This window comes from Pteropus medius, unplaced genomic scaffold (assembly GCF_902729225.1).
Source record: "Pteropus medius unplaced genomic scaffold, Ma_sr-lr_union100, whole genome shotgun sequence".
Taxonomy (NCBI): domain Eukaryota; kingdom Metazoa; phylum Chordata; class Mammalia; order Chiroptera; family Pteropodidae; genus Pteropus; species Pteropus medius.
The window spans coordinates 9,180,571-9,202,761 of record NW_024352786.1 but is presented as its reverse complement, the minus strand read 5'-3'; the positions used below and the strand labels follow the sequence as shown (position 1 = coordinate 9,202,761).

At 37.1% G+C, this 22,191-nt stretch overlaps 1 protein-coding gene and 1 long non-coding RNA gene across 5 annotated transcripts in view; one reads left to right on the top strand and one right to left on the bottom strand.

Moving 5' to 3' along the window:
- The window catches only part of FAM114A1 (family with sequence similarity 114 member A1), a 61,104-nt gene extending 49,629 nt beyond the window's left edge, over positions 1–11,475 (top strand). For all 4 annotated transcript variants that reach the window (XM_039848850.1, XM_039848849.1, XM_039848851.1 and 1 more), the window contains 4 exons: positions 293–432; positions 2,376–2,448; positions 6,579–6,632; positions 8,385–11,475. In XM_039848850.1, the coding sequence (XP_039704784.1) occupies positions 293–432; positions 2,376–2,448; positions 6,579–6,632; positions 8,385–8,483 (366 nt within the window). In that variant the 3' untranslated portion in view covers positions 8,484–11,475. The remainder of the gene's footprint in view (positions 1–292; positions 433–2,375; positions 2,449–6,578; positions 6,633–8,384) is intronic.
- A 2,378-nt stretch (positions 11,476–13,853) lies between these two features.
- Positions 13,854–22,191, bottom strand: LOC120591227 (uncharacterized). Its single transcript, XR_005649866.1, has 2 exons — positions 14,473–22,191; positions 13,854–14,442 (listed from the first exon to the last, which is right to left on the bottom strand). It is a non-coding gene; the product is annotated as an uncharacterized LOC120591227 (long non-coding RNA).

The following is a 22,191-nucleotide window of genomic DNA, read 5'->3' as shown; positions in this document are numbered from 1 at the left end:
ACTGGGAGCTGGGGCAGAGCCGAGAATGAGGCTGGCTGTGTCCCCGGGGACCTGGCGGCACTTCCGTCTTATGGCAGCATTTCCACTTAGAAAAGTCTTAGACGTGCTCATTAATCTTTGGGTAAACTTTTCCAGGTTATATTTGGGTTCTTTTTCAAGAATTTTATATATATCTATATACACACACACGCACACACCCATGTATACATACATATATATATTTATATCACATGTTTTTTTAAAAAGCATTTGCTCAGTGAATAATTTTATTACTTGCATTCACTTATTTCAGGAAGTATACATGCTGTCCATTGAAAGCCTGGCAGAAGTAACAGCACGCTGTATCGAACAGCTTCATAAAGTAGCAGAATTAATTCTTCATGGACAAGAAGAGGAAAAACCAGCTCAAGATCAAGCAAAAGTTCTGATAAAGTAAATGTTATTTTTAATTTAAAATTCAATTTTTTATACACGTGCCATTCAAATACACACACACACACACACACACACACACACACACATCTCTACACACTCATTCACCTCTCTGGCTAACTACTCTTTGCTTATTACTGCATTTGGCATTATGGGTTGGGGAGCAAATTTTTAGTGGAAGAACCTTCCAAAAATTCAATATCAGTGTCTTTGTATTACTGGTGGCAATTTTCCCCACTTGTAAAGATTTGTCATCTAGTCTAGATTGTCATATCTAAATATGTGAAAATCAAAGATATAAGAACTGTACATTCCTGCTCTTAATATGTCTAGAAAAAATAGACACTTACCTTCAGTGTATAGAAGGAAGAAGAAAAGGCAAAATAAGAAAAGTTTAGAATATTCAGGAAAACATCTAAGTGCTATTTTATGTTTACTGTACTGATTTGAAAGAGGAGGGCTAACGTTCAGAAGTCCCTGAGTATAGATAGCTCTTTTCTGATTTCCAGCCCTGACTGTCCCGTCTTTACCAAGCTTCACAGCAAAGGGTAATAAGGCCTCACATCTGTCTGTATAAGAGGTGCCTCTCCACCCACTTGCCCCCAAATATACACAGAATGGCTCTGGGCTATCTCCTAGCATGACTCCTGACCCTTCCTGCAGATACATTTTGGGTGAAGGGATGGATGGATGGATAGATGAATGGATAGATGAATATCGTTCAATAAACTTGAATTCATAACTTAGATAAGGACCCCTATTTCTCAAAACAAAATTTACCTCTGCTGACTTTACTAGATTTTTTTTAACATGTAAGACTCTTACTTAGAATTATTGTTTTTCTAATGGTGTTTTAATTACTATTCATAAAAGTCATATATATTAATTATTTTTAAAAATCTGACAACACCCACATTGTTAGATGATTAGATTGTTTTCAGTTTTGTCATCATCTGTAATGTTATGACAAACATTGCTTTGGTGAAATACTTGTGATCTTGCATTATTTTCTCGGATAAAGTCCTAGAAGTAGATGGCTGGAAGAAACTTGGAGTTTTGATATGTCTTAAAAACATATTCTATAGGATCTTTATTTTGAGGCATCCAATAAAAACATAATCAAAATTTCAAGACACCTGAGTTTGAATTCCAGTTCTGTCACTTACTACTGCAAGTCCTAAGCAAGTTACTTAATCTTCTTTTTATAAATAATTTTTTTTATTTTTCAGCTACTGTTGGCATATAACATTATATTAGTTTTGGGTATACAGCATGGTGATTAGATATTTATATAACTTACAAAGTGATCACCCTGATAAATCTAGTACCCATCTGACACAATACATAGTTCTTACAATATTATTGACTATATTTTTTATGCTATACTTTACATCCCCGTGACTCTTTTGTAGCTACCAATTTGCATTTCTTAATCCCATCCCTTTTCTCACCCATTCACCTTACTTAACCTTCTTAAATGTCAGTTTCTTCATCTATAAAATGGGAATAGTAATATACCCTATGAGGTCACTATGGGTATTAAATGAGAGTATGTATACATAAGTATTTAACATAGTACCTCCATGCATGTTCATTATTATATAAAAGTGACCAAAAGCCTGGAGAAAATCCACTTGACAAAAGTCTTATACCCTACTACATGTGGAGCTCAAGACTACTATTTTCCTACATGTGGTTTTGATTCCAAAAAGGTAAGCTGAATTACCTTTACATGTTCTTTAATGAAGCATGTAAAGAAAACCAATATTAGATTAAACTGCACTTGTGAATCATGAAAGATTATTGAGAAAAACATTTCTACAGAGCATCTTCAAGCTTGTGTGCCATTCTTTTAAGTGGAATACTATATTTATTATCTTTATGGTTAACTTATTTTACTTTATTAAAAATCCCAAAACTAATTTTTTTTTTTTAAATTTCAGATTAACTACTGCAATGTGCAATGAAGTGGCCTCCTTATCGAAGAAGTTTATGAATTCCTTAACCACAGTTGGGGTAAGATTACAGTACTAATTCTTTTTTTACCTTTTTAGGGGAGATAGGTCTCTGAGGGGTCCTGAGGAAAAGTGGAGAATGCAGTGCCTTCTTTGATGGCTCCACAAAGCAGAAGCGCTGCCGTAACATTTACTAAAACCAGGCCAAGAGCACCTTCTCTAATGACAGGCAGCTTAAAGCTCTCATCTGGCTGGGTACGAGCCCTGACGCTGCCTCATCAGACATCTGAGATGCTGGATGGGTTTTCAAACCACTCTGAGTGATTTTCTTTCTTTCTTTCTTTTTTTAAGTGTCAATTGAAAGTTCCTTCCATTACTTAATATCTGGGATGTATAATTCAAGATTCTTTATTAAAATAATTAATTTTGAATATTTGCATTCACTGTTGCCCTCAGAACCTATTTGATAAGCCACCCAAGATGAAAAGTTTCTCGAACTTTTTTGTTACACTTCAACTTTAACCAAAAGAAAAATATTTTTTTACCAATTGTCTTAAGTGTCTCCTCAGCAATGAGTCACATTATATGACCACACCTTAGTGGGATGGAAGAAGACAAATGGAAAGAAATCATTTTTAACCTTTCTACTTTTTCTTTTAAAGCCCTGGGTGTAAGGGCAGATGATTCTTTCTATGAGAAAGCGCAGGTTTTACTTCCTGTTTTAATTAGAATGTCTTTTGGTTACAAATGTATTAGTTTCCTATGGCTGCTATAACAAGTATCACAAACTAGGCAGCCTAAATGCAGAAGTTTATTGTCTCACAGTTCTGGAGGCTGGAAGTGTGACATGAAGGTGCTGGCAGGGCCAGGCCTGCTCTGAAGCCTCTAGCGGAGCATCGTTCCTGGCTTCTCTCAGCTTCTGGTAGCCACAGGCATCCTTTGGCTTGTGGCAGTGTAACTCACCTTTTTCTCCCTCTTCACATTGTCCTCCTAAGTGCATGTCTATGTCTAAATTTCCCTCTTCTTATAAGGACAGTAGTCATATTGGATTAGGGTGTGACCAGTATGACCTCATCTTAACTAATTACACTTGCAATGACCCTATCTTCACATAAGGTCACATTCTGATGTATACTAGAGGTTAGGACTTCAACCCGTCTTTTTAGAGACACAATTCAAGCCATAGCAGGAAGTAACAGAAATAAGCTCTAAATAATGCAGACAGAAAAAGGACTTTATTAAAAGCAGTGGAGGAATGTAATAGCTGTGGGGACCCAACACCAGGGCTCATGTATCCTGTCGCTAAACTGTCACCATTAATGGGACACAACTAGAGCAGTTCCCGTTTCTCTCCATTCAGATTCTGGGTTCCTGGGTGAGAGGATTTGAAAGGCTCATCAGCAGGGGTCATCCCATGCATACCATACCTCTAGGTATCACCAGTAGTGACTGGGGACAGAGTTCTATCATGTAGACCTCCCTGGCTGCTAGGGTGCACCCCACCCCAACCCCAGGCAAAAGGCAGTTCTCGAAAAAAGTGGAAATGATTGTGGAACTGTCAGGTGTGTGTCTCCCATAGTTCTACAAGTGACTCATGATAAGGGGTGAGCTATATACCATCATTTCTTCTGGTTGTCTAGGAATCTGGTTTATTCCTCCTATTTTATAAAACATTAGCTTTTATATTTGTCTAATTTTAGGTTTTCGGCAATAGAGCATCACAGTATGCAGGCAGAGTGAAGGGGCAGGTGGAAGCTCGTTGATGTGGCAGGCTCAATAAAATGCGTTTATGTCCTCACTGTTGTCTAAGTTAACTGACACCCATGGCCTTTGGTGTAACTGCTGGGTTTACAGAGAGGTGTGAGATCTTAATCAGCATGGGATGGCCTCAGCGACTTGCTCCCCAAGGCTCTACAGTACCCTCATCTCACTCTTTCCACAGTTTACTAGGTGAGAAACTGAGCCCCAGAGAGGTGAACTGATTCACCCAGGCCTTGCAATTGATCTCTCAACGTCCACTTGACTGCCTATCAAAACATCAGACAGCCAACTGTTTGGTTCTCTACGGTCATCTAGCAATATGTCTCCATGTGTGTGTGTTGTATGCTGTCTATGATTCATGTTAAACATTAACTTATTTACATTAGTGGATAATAGTTATGGTATTGCTTTCCATTCCTTTTAACATATTGTATTCCAGTACAGTGCTTTTCGACTCTTAATGTGCAAGAGAATCATCTGGAGATCTCGTTAAATGCAGATTCTGATTCAGTGGGTCTGGGATGAGGACTGAGTTTCTACATTTCTAACAAGCTCCTAGGGTGATAACAGTGTTCCTAACCACAGTCTACATTTTTGAATAGCAAAGCTCTAGTAGATGAATGTTGTACTTGAACTTATATACATATATACAGTTGATCCTTGAACAACATGAGTGTGAACTGTGCAAGTCCACTTACACACATTTTTTTTTCAACAAACACTGTAAATGTATTTTCCTTATGATTTTCTTAATAACATTATCTTTTCTGCAGCTTCCTTTATTGTAAGGACACAGTATGTAATATATATAACATATAAAATATGTGTTAATTGACTATTTATGTTATTGATAAGACTTCCGGTCAATAGAAGGCTATTAGGAGTTAAGTTTTTGGGGACTGAAAAGTTATATGCAGATTTTCAACTTATGTGGGAGGGTATCAGTGTACCTAACCCCCACATTGTTCAGGATCAACCATATATACACATGACTATAAACAAATGTTTAGTGCACAAAATCAGGAACACACAAGTTATTACTTTAGAAAAAGAAAAAGTTAAGTCTAAATAGAGTTTACTGAAATGCCATCTCGCCACAATAATCCTCATCTTGTGTTGTGATGCATCATTTACATTAAGTCATTGTTTCTGTTTTCTAAAGCGGCCATTATTCATAACTTGAAGTTAATGAGTGTGTATTGCTCTCCAGACTCTATTAAATTTGCTTGCACATCTCATTGAGTCTGAAAACCAATGTCATTTTATTGCCCCGATTTTGATTATATTTTAAAGGTTTATTGATAATCAAATAAACATGAAAGCAAATGCCATAATGGATTTTCTGGTTACTTACTAAAATGACTGGGTTTTTAAAGATTCCTTTTTTCCCAAGACTCCATTATGGTCTCCCCAGTAAGACGTTACTTCACCCTCAGCAGAGTAGTGTGAATGAAAGTGGGCTCTTCTGGCAAGATGTATTTTATTTACATACTTTTGTTTACCATAAAGTCTTCTGAGTACAGTGAGGAAAATCAACCAATTAAGATTGCCCTCTTTCTTTCCAGGCCCTTTAATATTTATTGTCTAAGAATAAGTCGAACATTTTAGATAGAGAAGACTTATGATGGATAGACCTATAGTGGAAATAATAATCATGATGATACTAACAGTAGCTCTCATTTTTTGAATATCTACTTTATATTAATATTAGGCTTATTTTTGCAAACTGGGATCTGCAGACCTGTTTGCAAGTTATATTTAAGAATGTTTTTGTTTTGCTAGTAACCTGGAAGGCACATCCTATAACCAAGTACCCATATTTATATTTAGAATAAAAAAAAAGACTAAGAAACAGAGCTGGGACTAGGATGGGGAGTGAGGTACTTAACACACTTGCAGAATTTAAGGGGCCCCAAGAGAGACAAAGAAGCAACTTCAGTCATCTAGATAGTAATTATAGTGCAATATTTTAAAAAATCAAAATGCATGCAAGAACATCATGATGATGAACAAAATATCAACATCTTAAGTAAAGATAGGATTCAACTTGCACTTGTACAACTCAGCCTCACTCACCTCAGCCTAATCCCAGACCGGCCGGCCATAAGCTTTTAAATAGTTATAAAGGTCTGAGTTTAAATTTCTAGCTATGTGACCTTAAACAAGCTCCTCAACTTTGCTGATTCCTACTTTCTAATCTTTAAATTAGAGTTATCATGGTACCTATCTACCTCCTAGGATTTCTGTCAAAATTAAATGAGATCATATAGTAGAGGCAGCAAATATGACACCTGGTCTAGAGTATGCATTCCACTTCTCTTCCCCTTCCTTTCTAAGAGATCCTTCAACAAAGCCAGTATATGACATTTTATGTAGCAAGCCTTGTAGTATGAGTACCTAATCTGTCAATTTCATCCTTTGATTCCACAGAGCAACAAGAAGGCTGAGGTCCTTAACCCCATGATCAATAGTGTATTGTTAGAGGTAAGTGGCCCCAGAGAGAAAGTACTTCTGAATCAAAGCAAATGTTAGAGCTACATTTTTGTTGTTGTTGTTTTTCTCCCAGGCAGCAAGTGTTACTGCAATTCTAAATCTTATCATCAACAGTCTTTTTGAGTACATTTGTGAAGCTCAACCAGCTGTAAACCCTCGGGTGAAGCAACAATACCTAATTTTCAAGAATTCCTGATTATAAAGAGAAACGCTAAGCTTGCATGTTATTTCTGTCACTGTTTCCTCTGGCAGAAGCAGATTTTTGCTGCCAAGTTTGACATCAGATTTAACACTATGATTATTGACTGCAATGAGGGATTCTCATTCAATGGCGATTTCTGTAAAAATGGGCACTTCCTTCCATTTACAAAACCTTTGATTTAGCTGGGTCTTAGCTCCAGACTGGAAAAATGATAAGTAGACAATTTAGCCTCTGCCTGTTCAGTGACTAGAGGCACCCTCTCTGCAACCACTTGCCCTGTGGCCTCTCCACTCACCAAGACTTTATAGCATAGGTAGAAGGTGCCCCGATACTACTGCGTCTTTATCAGAAGCAGTGATATGAGAAGAAAAGAGTCCCAAGAACATTCTTGAGTCATAAGGCACTGTGTTCTACCTGTGGCTGGTGGAAGAAGACCTTCTGTTAAGGGCCACACTATAAGAAACTGGCATATCTATAGCCACAGAGCACCCAGCTGAAGGCATAAGGTGCTGACAAGTTTATACATGGGCAATGCATATGCAATAGTTTTTTTTTGCTGTCTGAAGTAACTGTCAATTGCATAGTTTGAAAATTACCAAACTTCAGGTCACAGAGGGCTACCTGAATGTTTATAGCGATGTTTTTAGGAGTCATGCCTTACTGTTAAGAAAATACTACCAAGGTACAAAAGTAACAAAGTGGTGGACCAAGTGTTATTTGTAGGGCACAGCCACACAGTGGAATGGAGTCGACCAGAAGGAACAAGAAATACAGGGGCAGTTTCCAGAGGGACAGACACAGTTGAGAGGAAACCTAGGCAGTGATCAGAGGCAGAATCTGGAACAAGAAAATATCTCCCCTGGCTGCCCAGAAGGCATTAGCAGATTAATTTACCACATCAGTCACGAAGAATATGAGGGCAAATGTTTATTCATTCTCCCAGTGGAAAATTCCTCATAGTTTATTTACCTGAAATTTTAAATGCTTCCTCCCCACCAAATACTGTACATTGAAGCATCACAGAAAATGGCAACATCAAACATCCAAACCAAGTAGACGGTATCAATATGTGTGAGAGGATGAGAGTGTTCAAGGTTTGCTGTGAATAACTGCACAGTAATACTTCCAGTTAGCTTTATATAGACCATACTTGTTTATTCATGTATAGGTAGGACAAACTATAGCCTCCTTCATACTGTGCTTTTGTGTTATTTCAGGGCAGTGGGGTTGGTCTGGGAAGTGGATAGTTAAGATTGGACATATTGGGTCATTAATACACATACAATGATGTGCCCTAAAAGTTTATGGAAATGGCTTGCCTCGTTTTGAGTGAATTCTTCTCTCTGTTAGTACAGATAATTAAAAGCCGGACTCACACCATCCGAAGGAATGTGTTTACCTTTGCTTTAATCACCAACATTACAAGAAAAATATTATAAAATTAGGTGAAACTTGATGAGAGGAAACATTATCAAACTGGAAGAATTGTCAAGATTGAACTATGAAAATAATCCTTTAACCACATTTTTCTCCTCTCTCAGGGCTGCAATAGCACGACATACATACAGGATGCCTTCCAGCTGCTTCTGCCTGTTCTGCAGGTTTCACATATCCAGATCACTTCAAAAGCACAGCCATGACCTAGCCAGACTCTATCAAGTTCAAGGAAACAGCAGGCTTTGATATGTTTATTATCGAAGGTGATGCTTTCTACACATCTGGCCTCAGACACCCATTTGAGGACACTACAAGCAACTTTGCACAGACAACATTGAGAATGCAAGTTTAAAGCGAGTATCATTTCTCTTAATGCACATTTTTTTTTTTACAAATAATTGTGTTTTCTTTATGTTAATTTAAATGTACAGAGCTTTGTATTGATTATTTCCTTTAATATGAAATTCATTCACAAATGCTTATTGCCATTTTCCTGGTCAAGCATGCTCTATTTAGAAATCTGTGGGCAGACCGTAGACTTTTTTTTTAATCCTTTAAATTTCCACCTTTAAAATTTCCACTCTTGTAGTATTACTTTAAATTCATTCTTATACTGAACTTAGTTTCGTTACATAATTGTCATGGGCAAAGATAACACTATTTATATATAGATTTACCAATTATGGTTAAAGACTAATATAAGTATCTTTTTATAGCCATTCATTCTTGAAACAAGCATTTATTGAGTTCCACTGTATGCTCACAATAGAGGAACATGCTCTCACCCCAATACAAACAGATATTCTGAAAAAGGATTTATAATAATTTTTAAACTACTTTAAAATACTAATAAAGTTTCTAAACCTTAAAAAATTTGAAGAACAAGGTAAATTGGTGGTTTTAAAAATGTTCTACCCTTCAATTTATTGTATTTTTCCATACTCCTTGAACATTTTTATCCCAAACTTTACATATGGGATGAAAATATATATGAAAAGGGGTGCTAAAGAGTATTTAGTTTAAAACTGACTTCTTATGACCATAAATACATGATAGCCTAATTACAAAGCTTGGAAGTAGTCAAATAGAAAATTAAAAGGAAAAATAGAAAATTAAAATTCAACACAATAGACTCCCACGAATGCACATTTAAATCTACTGCAGTTGAGTCAGGCTGTTTTATGAATATACAGAACATACTCACCAGTAGCAAATACCATCATTGCTTCTAAAGTGCAGCAAATACTGATGTGTGGGTTGACTAACTGGCTTATTGATTCTTGAGAGGCTGCACAGAAGACCCTGCGAGGAGAAATGTTGTCAATGGCCACTTCTCTTGAGCTCCAAACATTCATATCGGGGTGCTATATGATGCTATTTCAGGGCCCCACTGACACCCCTACAGGCACTGTCACGAGACATCTAGCCCTGTGTCTCTCTTCAGGGCAAATGAGACCTATACTTATGCAAGTGTGAAAAATACTTCCTTCAGATTTGCTTTTACTCCCCTGATAGAGTAGACTGCCTTTGTTCCATACAGGCAAAGTAAGGATATTTTTATATCATCCTACATCTTATAGCATTTCATTTGTCTATATCCTGCTAGATTCCCAGAATTAAACTTTAAGCCTAACTGTACCCATTTAGTGCATAGCAAAATTTTAGTCAGAAAATAAATTATCAATCTGTAAAAGAATGAGATAATTATTTTTTAAAAAGTGGGTGACATCATTTACATTGTATTTTCATTTGTGTATCTTCTGAAATGGCCACATAGAAAACATAAGAACAATTTATTTACAATTTTGAAAAAAAGATCCAAAGGAATCAATTAAAGTTGCTTTATTTTTTACTTGCTTTTGGATTACCTAAAATATTTCTGCTATTAAGTCTAGAGAACAATTAAGTGATGAACGTGTTGCTTCTACCTCCTCAGAAATTTTAGACTTTTAATATATAGATCGGAGAAAAGGACTTAGATTTTTAATTTTTTACATCAGATTTTTTAGCATCAGGTAAATTTATAGACGTTAACTGGAAATGTAAAAGAAACAAATAGTTTCAAAGAAGCTAGATTCTCAGAATTTGACTTTAAGCCTAACTGTACCCATATGGTACATAGCAAAATTTTAATCATAAAATAAATTAGAAATCTGTAAAAGAATAAGAGAGATAATTATTATTTTTAAAGCAGGTTACATCATTTACATTGCATTTTCATGTCTTTTGATCAGGTGAAGACATAAACTGAGAGATGATTCTCTGGGCCTACTTCTATGGTCTGTGGATTACATTATTTAAGAGAGAATACTCACTTAAAATATATCCACCCTCCAGGATTGCTCTCTTTCAATACTGCTTTTCACTATCACTTTTAAATAATTGCTTCTTTGCTTTGCTTTAAAAGCTGGCAAAGCACAGGATCCAAATTTGGACAAGATGTCAATGAATGATTTAACAGACTGACTTTGGAAGTTTTTTATTCCTTCAATAATCTTTTACATAAATTGGGTTCATTTCACTCTGTGCAATTACCCTGAATAAGCGTGCCAGATTTTTCTTACATCAAGTGCAAAATAAGTTCTAGTCTAAATAATGAATGTAGCCTTGTGCCTGTGCCTTATTAAATCAAAAGCTTCGAAAGTCTATTTCACATTCAAAGCAAAATGCATCCAAGAAAAACTCCTTTGGGGTATTGATATGTACACTGCTAAAGGGCAAAACTGAGTCCCAAATCTTAAAGCAGAGGCCTAAACTTAAATATTCTCTCCCACTAAGAACAGAAATCTCTCTTTTCCCTGGGTCTCACTCTGGGCTGCACATCAAGCTCATGGTTAAATGAGTGGTGTGACTAGCTGAGGCAGTGTCAGGAGTGAGCTACTAAGGAAACATGGACCTGCAGAGCTCACAGGAGATGAAAGAAGCACCAACCTTGAGCAGTCTAAAGGAAAGTGCTAAGTATAGGGTAGATGTCTGAACCCAGAAATGAGAATGTGTCTGTGCTTTGTAGAAGTCACTGGCCCAGGTGCTCAAATATCGGGGAAATTACCTTCTGCACAGGCCAGCCATGCTCTGCTTAAGTTAGAAACAAAAGCAGACAGATTCCAATCATAGCCATCCCAGTGGTCCAGGACATAACTTCTTAGGGAAGCAATTTAGCAAAAATGTGAAACAAACATATTTCTCTTCTTCCCTGAAAAAATTACACACACACACACGTATACACATGTGTGTATGTGTATATATATGTATATATACATACGATATATATGTATATATATATATACAATATATATGTATATATACATACTATATATATATATACATGTATATATTGTATATATATACACATATATGTATATATATTGAACAGATGGGGTAGATCATGATACATAACTTCAATCTGTATTTAATTTTATAAAAGCAATTATTCAGGGTCAGGCTAATTTTTATAATGTAAAAACTACCCTTTGAGCTTCCTCTTAAGCGTGCCCTACATTTTTATATTCAGATCCAGGCTTCAACTTGATTTCTTAAATTCTTGTGTTTGTAAAGGTGCATCAGAAGAGATCATATAGAATGTCCATCTTAGAACTACAATTTTGCCCTGATTTTGTGGTTGGTTAGAATTTTTGAAACCGTAGGAGTAGATTCAGGCCAGCTATTCATCACATTAAAAAAAAAAAAGAATCCTGTGGTTTACCATTTGTTTTGTTTTTTAGATATCGTATAACTTATTCAGGTTTATGTTCATTTTCTGTATGTTCATTTATAATAGATGCTCTACTGCTAATATCTGCTATTAAAATCTGAGAAAAGACACCATTCTGGTTTTTTGGGATTTTTTTTTTGCTTAGATCTTGAAAATAATCTGAGTTATTCTACCCTTTAGGCATTTGACCTTCAGCAAGGATTAAATTATTACAACCCAACAGTAAGAAATGTATCGATGGCATTTCTGATATCTCTGATGTCTAGGGTCATCATACACTAGGAACAGAGGCTGATCACAGAGGGTTAAGATTTTGTGTTGGGATTTAAGCTACATTTACCTTTGGATCAAAGAGTATTTTTCTCTGCATGAGCTGTCAGCCAAAAAGCAATAGGATTATGTCTGCCGTGGCCACTGCTGACTCACTTGACAGGCCTGTCTCTTGTATTAGTCTAAAAGGAATTCTATCCTGCAAAAGAATAATATGTACATTTCTTATATGCCTTCACTGAGTACAGAAATTTGGGGTGATTCAGAGATGGTCCATCTGCCTGCCCTGAGTTTTACCACCAGGCTTCTAGAGCTGCCACTTGGAGGGAAAAACCAGCGTAGAAGCCAAGGCCAGATGGATGAAATCTCGGCAGGAAGCAAAGCTAAGCCTCTGCCTTTGAGTTCCTGCCATCCTCATTATTTTTCTCTCTCATGCTTTTTTAAAGTCCTGCCTCTCTTTTCCACATCTTTTCTTTCACTTTCTCTACATTTATATTATCCTTTCTTTCTCTATCTCACCGGAAAACAATCCATCTAAAAGACTTCAATAATAATAATTAGTATGTATTTACCATGTGCCGGGCACTGTGTTTTCTATGCATTATCCAATTTAATTTCCACTATGTGTTGACACATATATCAGGTAGATATTATTACAATCATCATTGCACAAATGAGAACACTGAGATCCAAAGAAATTGTATAACTCAGCTAATATTACACAACTAGAATAAACAGCCAGGATTCAAAACCATTTCAGTGTGACCTGACTAGCTAGCATTTTAAACTATTACACAGTGTGTCTTAATGAAAGAGAAATGTAACATGTTATTTTTAGAGGCATATAAACACTTAAATGTTTAGCTCTCTTTATGCTGTGAGGTAGATTTATAGCTGAAAGACTTGGTTGTCAGCTTGGTTTTTTTCCATGCAACTGAGAACAAGCTGGGACTAAAGAGACGCAAAATGAAGCCACACGAGGTTATTGGGACCCTGGGTTGTTCTCACCAAAGGCCTCTTCACTGCTTCACACACATTTACATCAAGCAGTTTCCTGGTCATCATGAATACAGCATCCTGTCTCACAGGTGCCTTTGCTGTTCCTAAAATGGTTTTATTTCCTCCTCCTGCTCTCTTTTCTCTGCTGCCGGAAAAGCCCATTTGTAAATCACCACCCTTCCTGAAAATCCTTAACCCTCTACTATCTGCCTAGAGTACTAGAGGATGAGTTTTTAATGCTTTCCTTGCCTTGAAGATTTCGATTTGTCTAGGCAACCTTTCAGCTGACTCTTCAGTACCAGGTGCTATGAGTTACAGATAAATGTTTTAAAGACGTGCTAAATAATGCCTTGCTTCTGAACTTGGTGCTGTTCCCTATTAAGCTTAAGAAATGGTGTTGGTGGTGATACTGGTGATGATGATAATGATGACGGTGGTGGTAGTGTGACTTATTCACTGAGTACTGACTGTTAAAAAAATGTAACTTCCGTGGCTGAAAGCATTTTTAAAAAGGAGGGTTTATTGAGCCATAAAACACCAGGTCCTGGCCTGTGAAGTCTAAACTATGTCCGTCATCTTGGAGTTGACGGGCTTTTTTTTTTTTTTAGGGGGAAGAAAGATGTGAATTGTTTTGAAAATATTTATACTGGCTACAGATTCAGGAGGAGTGGAGGGATTAGGTAAAGCAGAGGCAGTTCTGGGATAGGTAGAAAGAAGTGGTTGCTCCTTTGGATTAACTGTGGGCAAGTCTGGAAAGTTCATGCCTCAAAAGAAGTGGAGGTTTCTGGGGTGCAGTGCACCTGGCCATTCTCTGTTTGGAAATTGAAGAAACTGCCACCTGGAAGTTAATTCAGAGTTCCAACACACACTCAGGAACGTGAGCAGTCTTTAGTCAGCTGGCCCTGCAGTTGTTAACTGATTAAACTCTTCCTGGCTCTCCCTTCTACCCTCTGGTCTGCTGTAATTTAATTTAGGACATCTCAGAATTTTCTCCTTGTCATTACTAAGTTCCAGACACTTTATCTCCATAATCTCTTTTAATCCCCAATGTCAACCTTCTGAGAGAGCTACTATTATCATACCCATTTACAGATGAGAAACAAAGCTCAGAGAGATTAAATAATCTGCCTAAAGTGACCCAACTAATAATTGGAAGAGCTAGGGTATATATCCAGGCAGTTCTTGACACATAGTAGGTATTCAGCTATTACTTGTTAAAATGCTAGATAGAGCCCATAGACAGACAAGGAGCTACCTGGTCATAAAAAGGAAAAGATGCTAATTTTCCCCTGGGTTAAATTCTTCTCTTCTAGTTAATGCTTGGGTTCTCCTCTCTCTATCCTCTGGCCTCAGGCAGAAACAAATTGCTCCATAAATCTCTGTCAGAGGGCTAACCACATTTTTCCTGCCAATGCCTCTGATCCCAAGAGAAAGTGGATAACCTATATGTCCCATACTCCCTTACGTTATAAACCTCATGTTGGGTGATCCATTTCTTAGAAAAATATGCTAGCATTTTGACACTTCTTCAAGAAAGCTCTGGTCTGCTATCTTTGGAAAAATTCCACTGCTGGGAAATGTGACAAAGGACAAGGGACCAAATGATGAACTGCAGGGCAGAAAAATCGTGGCCATTTGTCAGGCATCTAGAGGGCATCTTAGTCAGGGTTGAGCAGGATGCTTTTCTTGCAGACAGGCTCACAGCTCCCTCCCTCACTTCCTTCACATCTTTATTCAAAAGCCACTTTCTCAGTGAGGTCTCTCCGGGTCCAGTGTTACCCTCCCAAAACTTTATATACCTTTTCCCTGCTTTGTTTTTTTTTTCTCCCTAGGATATATCAGTATCTGACATCCTTTGTATCTTACTTATTTGTCTATTATCTGTCTCTTGCACTAATATGTAAGTTCAGGAATAAGACACAAGACATGGATTTTTTTTGTCTGTTACCATATTCTCAGCACTTGAAGCAGTTCTTGACACATAGTAGGTATTCAGCTATTACTTGTTGAATTAAAAAATGTAAATGTATAGTCTATAAATACCAGATAAGAGACTGGAGATAGCTTTTTATAGGGTAATTAATGATTTAAAAAATCTGGTTGAGTTACATTATAAAATGTTAACTATAGAAATAATGGAATCCGTATTAGTGGTATTTGGTGTTGTAGCATAAATAGGTATGATTTGAGGGCTTAGAAATGTACAAATTTTTTTTCTATTAAAGTGAATTAATTTACTTTTTTCTCACTTAGAAAAATTCGCTCTATGAGGGATTTTTCAAGACTCATCATCTGTCAGGGGTAGACTATAGTGAAAAATTAGAACCACCTAACTAAGTATCTGTGGTATGCCAATACCGTGGAATAGAAGGCAACAGTTAAACGGAATAAAAAGACTATCTTCGTCAGTTTGGTTTGCTATAAGAAATATGGCATAAATTAAGTGCTTTAAATAATTAACATTTATTTCTCTAGTTCTGGAGGCAGGAAAGTTCAAAATCAAGGTGCCAGCAGATCCAGCGTCTGGTTTGCAGATGACTGTCTTCTCATTGTATCCTCACATAACAGAGAGCAGAGAAGATGAGGGGAGGCAAACTTTCTTCTGTCTCTTCTTATTAGGACATTAATTCCAGTTATGAGGGCTCCGTGCTTATGACCTACTTACTTCCCAAAGGCACTGCCTCCGAATACCATCACATTGGGGATTAGGCTTCAACACTTTAATTTTGAAGGAACACAAATTTTCGGTCCATACCAAGATGAAACAGACCTCTATACTGACAGATCAAGCCTAAGGTGTATTATTGACTGTAAATAGAAAGCTACAGTATGGTACTTATAATATATTTACATAAAATAACACATACATGCACAAACACAAATGGGCCACACACACATGCACATGCATACACACACATGCACACACATAAACACAGTTATTGAAAAAGATCTGGAAATATAGACACAAAACTAACAATGCTTATGACCAGGGGTAGGAAGCGTTGTGATAGGGTGGGGGAGAATGTCAGAATTTGACTTAGTAATCCAAGGGAACTCCAGTATTATTTTTAATATTTAGATATTTTTATAATGAAAATGTATTAATGGATGACTTATGTAACGAAATTTTCAAAAATTAAAACAAGAAGCAAAAGAAAACTGCTTCTTATCAGGGAGAAAAGACGATAGGGTCCTGACAGAGACTTAAAATATAAAACCCACAGATTATTTTTCAATTGAAGAGCCAGAAGTATGTGAATGAGAGCATCTAAATGATTTGAATTTCTTTGTCATCAATGTTCCTACAAGGTTCTAAGACAATTTTGATGACTATGAATCTCTCTTTGCTTTCCTCAGAAAAGGCCAAAGTATTTCAACATAGTTTGCTAAGAGATGCAATGATGTAAACAGGAAAATTTGTCATTTCCATCTCCTTAGAAGAGGACTCTGTCTTTAGCCAGATAGTCTCTCTAATCTTCCTATTCAACCTAAACAGCTCAGGGATACATCACGACTACAGAAGCAATTTCAGAAATTTCTGGAGGGAAACACCACTCAAATGAATAAGTCTGTGGTTCAGAGTTATTAGCTTGATGCATATCATATTTTCAAGAGGCAGTTTACAATCTGCTGATCTTGACAAATGTAGCACAAGGGGTTTTAATTCCTGCATTTGCAATTGCTGTCTCTCCCTCTCCAAATTTATGGCAAAATTGTAGACGCAAATAAGTATCAGGGTTGGATGAATCGAGACCTCTGCTCTGCTCCTGCAGCTTCCTCTCACACAAAGGAGAGTAATAAATGGAAAGAAAGTTAAAAAAAAAATCTCAGCAGATAATGAATCTGAGTCCTAATGACCTTCCTGAACTATAAAATGGATTTGTAATTTACTTGGCATGGCCCAAACCATTTGGTGCATGTAGTGAAGTGTGAAAAACATTTTGGCTATTTCGGGCCACAGCTGCATTTTAAGCATTTCCTCAATGATTTGTGAAGGGTCAAAACTACCTTTCCCCGGAAAGGTAAAAATCATCTGTCAATGATAATGGAAAACTTGTTTCCAATCTGCCCTGTATATTGCCTTGATGGTGGTGTGATTGATTATTAAAGAGTGTCGATGTATTCTGCAGCCCTTGATACCGTGGTATCACTATCAAATGTGCGGTTTTTACAAGCCAAGGTCTGGTATCCCACTCCTCTTTCTTTTAAAATCATTTGTTCTCTGACAAGGAATGTAGACTAAACACTCACATTTACACAAGGAAAGTCAAGTGCAAAATAACATGTTTGTTTGCTGAATAGTACCCAGTGTGTCACCTGGCTTGTCATCTCCATTTGGATTTGCTGCAAAGGCAGAAGCGATTCAGTCACCACTTGGGCATCGTTACCTAATGAGAATAATATACATCAAACACATCTGAAATTAGCTGGCTCATTGATTTTTAAAGGCAAGAATAAAGTCTTCCATGTATCACCTCCAAATGTTGCCTTATTGCTTCTTGGAGGTTGTCATGTTTTTTTCCTTTCCAGAGCAAAAACTGAAACAAATTATGCGATAAAGTCTAAGAGGAGAACATCTATTGATGTTCAAAAACCTATACTCTTTATTCATTCAATCTTCCATCCAACTATATATCCATTCAGTTGGTGCACAAACTATTGCAACTGTTTTGCACTCTACAAAATGAAATAAGATTCAATTTGAAATTCACTTTGCACATCTCTCATCTAAAATTGTACAAATCTGTTTGAGCAGAGAAATCCACTGGGTGTATTCATGGTTTCTGCAACCACCCACCTATATGCTGATGACACTCACATTTCTACCTGGAGCCCTGACTTCACTCCTGAATTCTAGCCATAGAGTCAACTTCCTACCAGACACCTGTACATCAGTATTTGGGTGTCCCACTAAACTTAATCGAAACATGTCCAAATGAAATTCATCATCTTTCTCCCTCTTCCTACATCCTCTGTCTTAGTTGGATGCACAGCGTAACTTCTTCCAGAAGCCTCGCTCTCACTCTAGGCTGTTGCTTTTCTTTCCCCTCAACACCAAATCAGTTTCCAAGTACAATCAATTACTCCTTCTTTGTGTATCTTCCCCTATCCTATTGCCTCATTCTTATTTATTTTATTCTCTTCCTTTATATGAACTAGTGTAATAGATACCGAAGGATAGCAGAATATGCTACCCCAATACTATATGACTATAGGAGTTCAGGACATGCACCCCAAATGTGCTGCTTTGTTATGTTGATTATTTTGAGCTGTAGGCACTTGAAAAACAGCAAATACAGAGAGAGAGGCTTTCTCTGAACTCCCCTTAGCTGCCTAAAGACAGGTCCTCTAAAAGAAACTCAGTTGTTCAAGAATCCCCTCCCCAGGAGTTTCATCATCCAAGGAAGATTGACTCTTATCACAGGAGAGGAGGCTAGAAGTTGACACCACACTCAGACTGTCACAAACTATCATACTACCCATCTGGGTCCATTTATCTTTCCTAAAGTCATTTACTTTCCCCTAAGAGGCCTGCATCCCCACTCCTCTTTCCCTATTAAGATAGTATTGAATCCTGAATTCCAAGCCACCTCTTTGAGTTACTCATTTTTTCCTGGGTACTTCCCATGAGGTTACATTTTAATAAACTTTCATTTGTTTTTCTCTTGTTAATCTTTCCTTACAGGGGTCTCAGCTAAGAACTTAGAAGGATAGGTTATTAATTATTTTTCCTCCCCTACAATACCAACCTGGTATCAGCACAGGTCTCAGGCCTCTCTAATTACCCATGATGGTAGTGTCAGTATAGACTCTCTAAGATTTCAAATCTGGTTATTCCTTTGATTAAAACCTTCATTGGCTGGCCCCAGCACTTGGAAAATACACAAATAAGGTCCTTAACAGTTTGACCCCAGCCTTCATCAATTTTCAGGCACCTTCATCAATTTTTCCCGTCAATTCAGGCACCTTCATCAATTCCTCGTCAAATCAAGGGTAAAACCCATAAAGACCCTTGTGGACTGCCATTTGCGTTGTGTACCCCCTCACCTCTATACAGCGGCAATTTAATTTCTATAGCTGCCACCATGCATTGTTTGGGGCCCATAGAGGACCAGTATGAATCAAAGGATTCAACAGTGTTGATGATGTCATAGACTAATGCATTCCTAAAATTAGTACAGGAGGTCCTTGAACAAGGCCATTTAGTTGAATGTCATTTTGTTATATTGTTGATGAGATGCCGTAGAACTTAGCTCTTGTTAACATCAATTAGCCTATGGTAAAATCAGTTTCATTATACTTTGTTTTGCATAAAGTTGAAGAACCTATCAGCGATGCTAAGTGACGAGTCGCTATATAGCATCATTAGCGCAAATAAAATTGTACTTTAAAGAAATTTATCTTTGACTTTTTTCTTTAAATCTGGCTATAGTATAATTCCAAAAGGGGGATAAAATTTCATAAATCCTCAATGTCTCAATCTTCTCTTACTGTAATGATTCAAAAACTGGTATTTAGGGGACAGCTGAGAAGGCTGAAAAAAAGGATTTTCCTGGGAGATGTGTTTAACCATTAATAAATTTTCTTTTTTAACACTAAAGGAACATCCCGAACCCTTTAGTTTGTAACTATGCATTGGAGCTTTCCAAAAGGGAGATTTATGGTGCCACTTTTCTCCAGGTTGAACAGAGAAGCCTGCAGTGGCGTCCGTGGGAATGCAATCTGCTTTCCTCTATTCCAGTAACTGCTTGTGTTATAAATCATTCTTCTAGTTGTGCAGTAGCCTTTCAGGCCTGCCTGCTTAATCTCTAATTGGTTAATCAGTTACAAGCTCAAATTATGTGGTGCAAAAAATATCACAATAGATCACAGTATTGTCACTTTTCCCCTGTAGAACTCTGACATTCTCAAGCTTCACAAGGCTCATCTCTTGCACATTAATTACTGTAATGTCCTTGAAATAGAGAAAAGCATAGATATTATTATTTGCCAAGAGATCATACTTCTGCGTCCTGCATGTCAGGAGCGTGTGTGTGTGTGTGTGTGTGTGTGTGTGTGTGTGTGGAGTCCCTTTTCTATATATGTGTTCCTTCCACCCTAGCCAACTAACTTATCCTTTAAGACTCAGATTGTGTCTCCTCCTCCAAGAAGTTTTCCCTTACTTCTGTCTTCCTCCTTGACTCAAGTTCTTCTTCGTTACCCTATAAGCCGCAAACACTTATTGGATAATTTCTATATAAAGCACCTGGCTTGATACTGGGACTTCAAAGATGGATAAAACCAGCTTCTCAGAAGTTAAGACCCAGCCCAATCCTTTCCACATTGCATTATAACTGTTTGTATAACCTGTCTCTGCTATAGGACTGTGCCTGGCATAAGCTGGGTGTTGCATTAACAAACAGATGGATAAATAAAAGACCTCCACTTCAGTTATGTTAATAACCAAAAAGGAGCCCATTCAAGGCTTTACTGTATAATGAACTCCAATTAAATTTTACTGAAAAAACTGCTAATAAACTAAGTCTGGGTGTTGATATGATGGGAAGGTTCTGCACTGCTCAATTGTTGTGGGGTGTTAATTAAACAGGAAGGAAAGATGGGGTCTCGGGCACTGGCTTGGTAGGGGGACAGGTGGGCCTATACATCTGGCTCCCAAGAGAGATGGAATAACCTCCTTTCTCCTCCGTCTTTCATCTCCCTAATGTTCCTCCACCACTTTTCATCCCACCCAAACCAGCAGATTCCTTAGAATATAGCCTGAGTGACATCTGTCTCCGATGAAATTTCTGGCACTAAAATATGCCATTGAAAAGGATCCTTTTTGTTCACATCGATCTAATTAATCTGTAACAAACCAAATATTACTGAATAATGGGAAACTTTTCTCCTAGGATTAGTCTGTTACTTAGATAGCTGAAATAAAGTAGAGAATTTTTTAAGTACCCTTTTTCTACCAAAGTTTTCATTCTGAATAAAGAATAATATTAAAAAATCTCACTGTGATGTAATAATTAAGCACGATTAGTTTGTCTTAACATAGTAGACCTTTGTTTTGATAAATTGCTTAAAAATAAAAACTATATTGTCTGTTTGCCAAAATCGGAAGGGATTAGAGATGTTTTGTCTCCCTGAAGTACATTTCAAGTAGAAAAACATGTTTCAAACCCAGTTAAGTGGAATGGGACTGTTCAGATACTCGGTTCACAGCCTTTCCTCATCAATATTTGGGTGTTTTTGCATTGTAATTAATATCTTTCATTATAGGGAATCTTGAGGTGAGTTAAAAGAATTTCACTCTTAAATAATCGATGGAACAATTACTTATTGATCCTATGTTATGAGCATTCGGGACAAAAAGCTTCATTCTGTGCAATTCTCACAAATCTCAAATAATTGAGTTCTTTAAAGGTACCTTGTTGCATGGGGAGAGACAAGAGAAGTGTTTGTTGAGTAGGAGTACTCTGTGGTGGAATATTGTTTGTAAGTATACCCTTCAGCATTGTTCAGACACAAAAGAGTCACGATGCAGAACCTCCTGTTAGATGTGTTTATGAAAAGCCATTAAAGTCTGCATAACGTCTGCATTGGGCAATCTTTTCTTTCCTAAAAACAAACAAACAAAAAATCTACTTTTACCTCCATAAAGAAACTCTGTGATTAAGATGTAACAAAGCAGAAGGTTAAGAGCATGGACTTTGAAACCAGACCACCTGAGTTCAAATCTCAACTCTGCCACTTAAAAGCTGTGTGACTTTTACCAAGTTACTTAAGTTCCCTCTGCTTTAATTTCTTCGTCTATAAATTGAGATGTTGATAATACTTACCTACAGTATTGTAAGATAAAATGAATCAACTGATTAACATGCTAAGTGCTTAAAATAATGTCTGCTACATAATTAGTACTATTATTATTAATCCCCTCTCCTCCA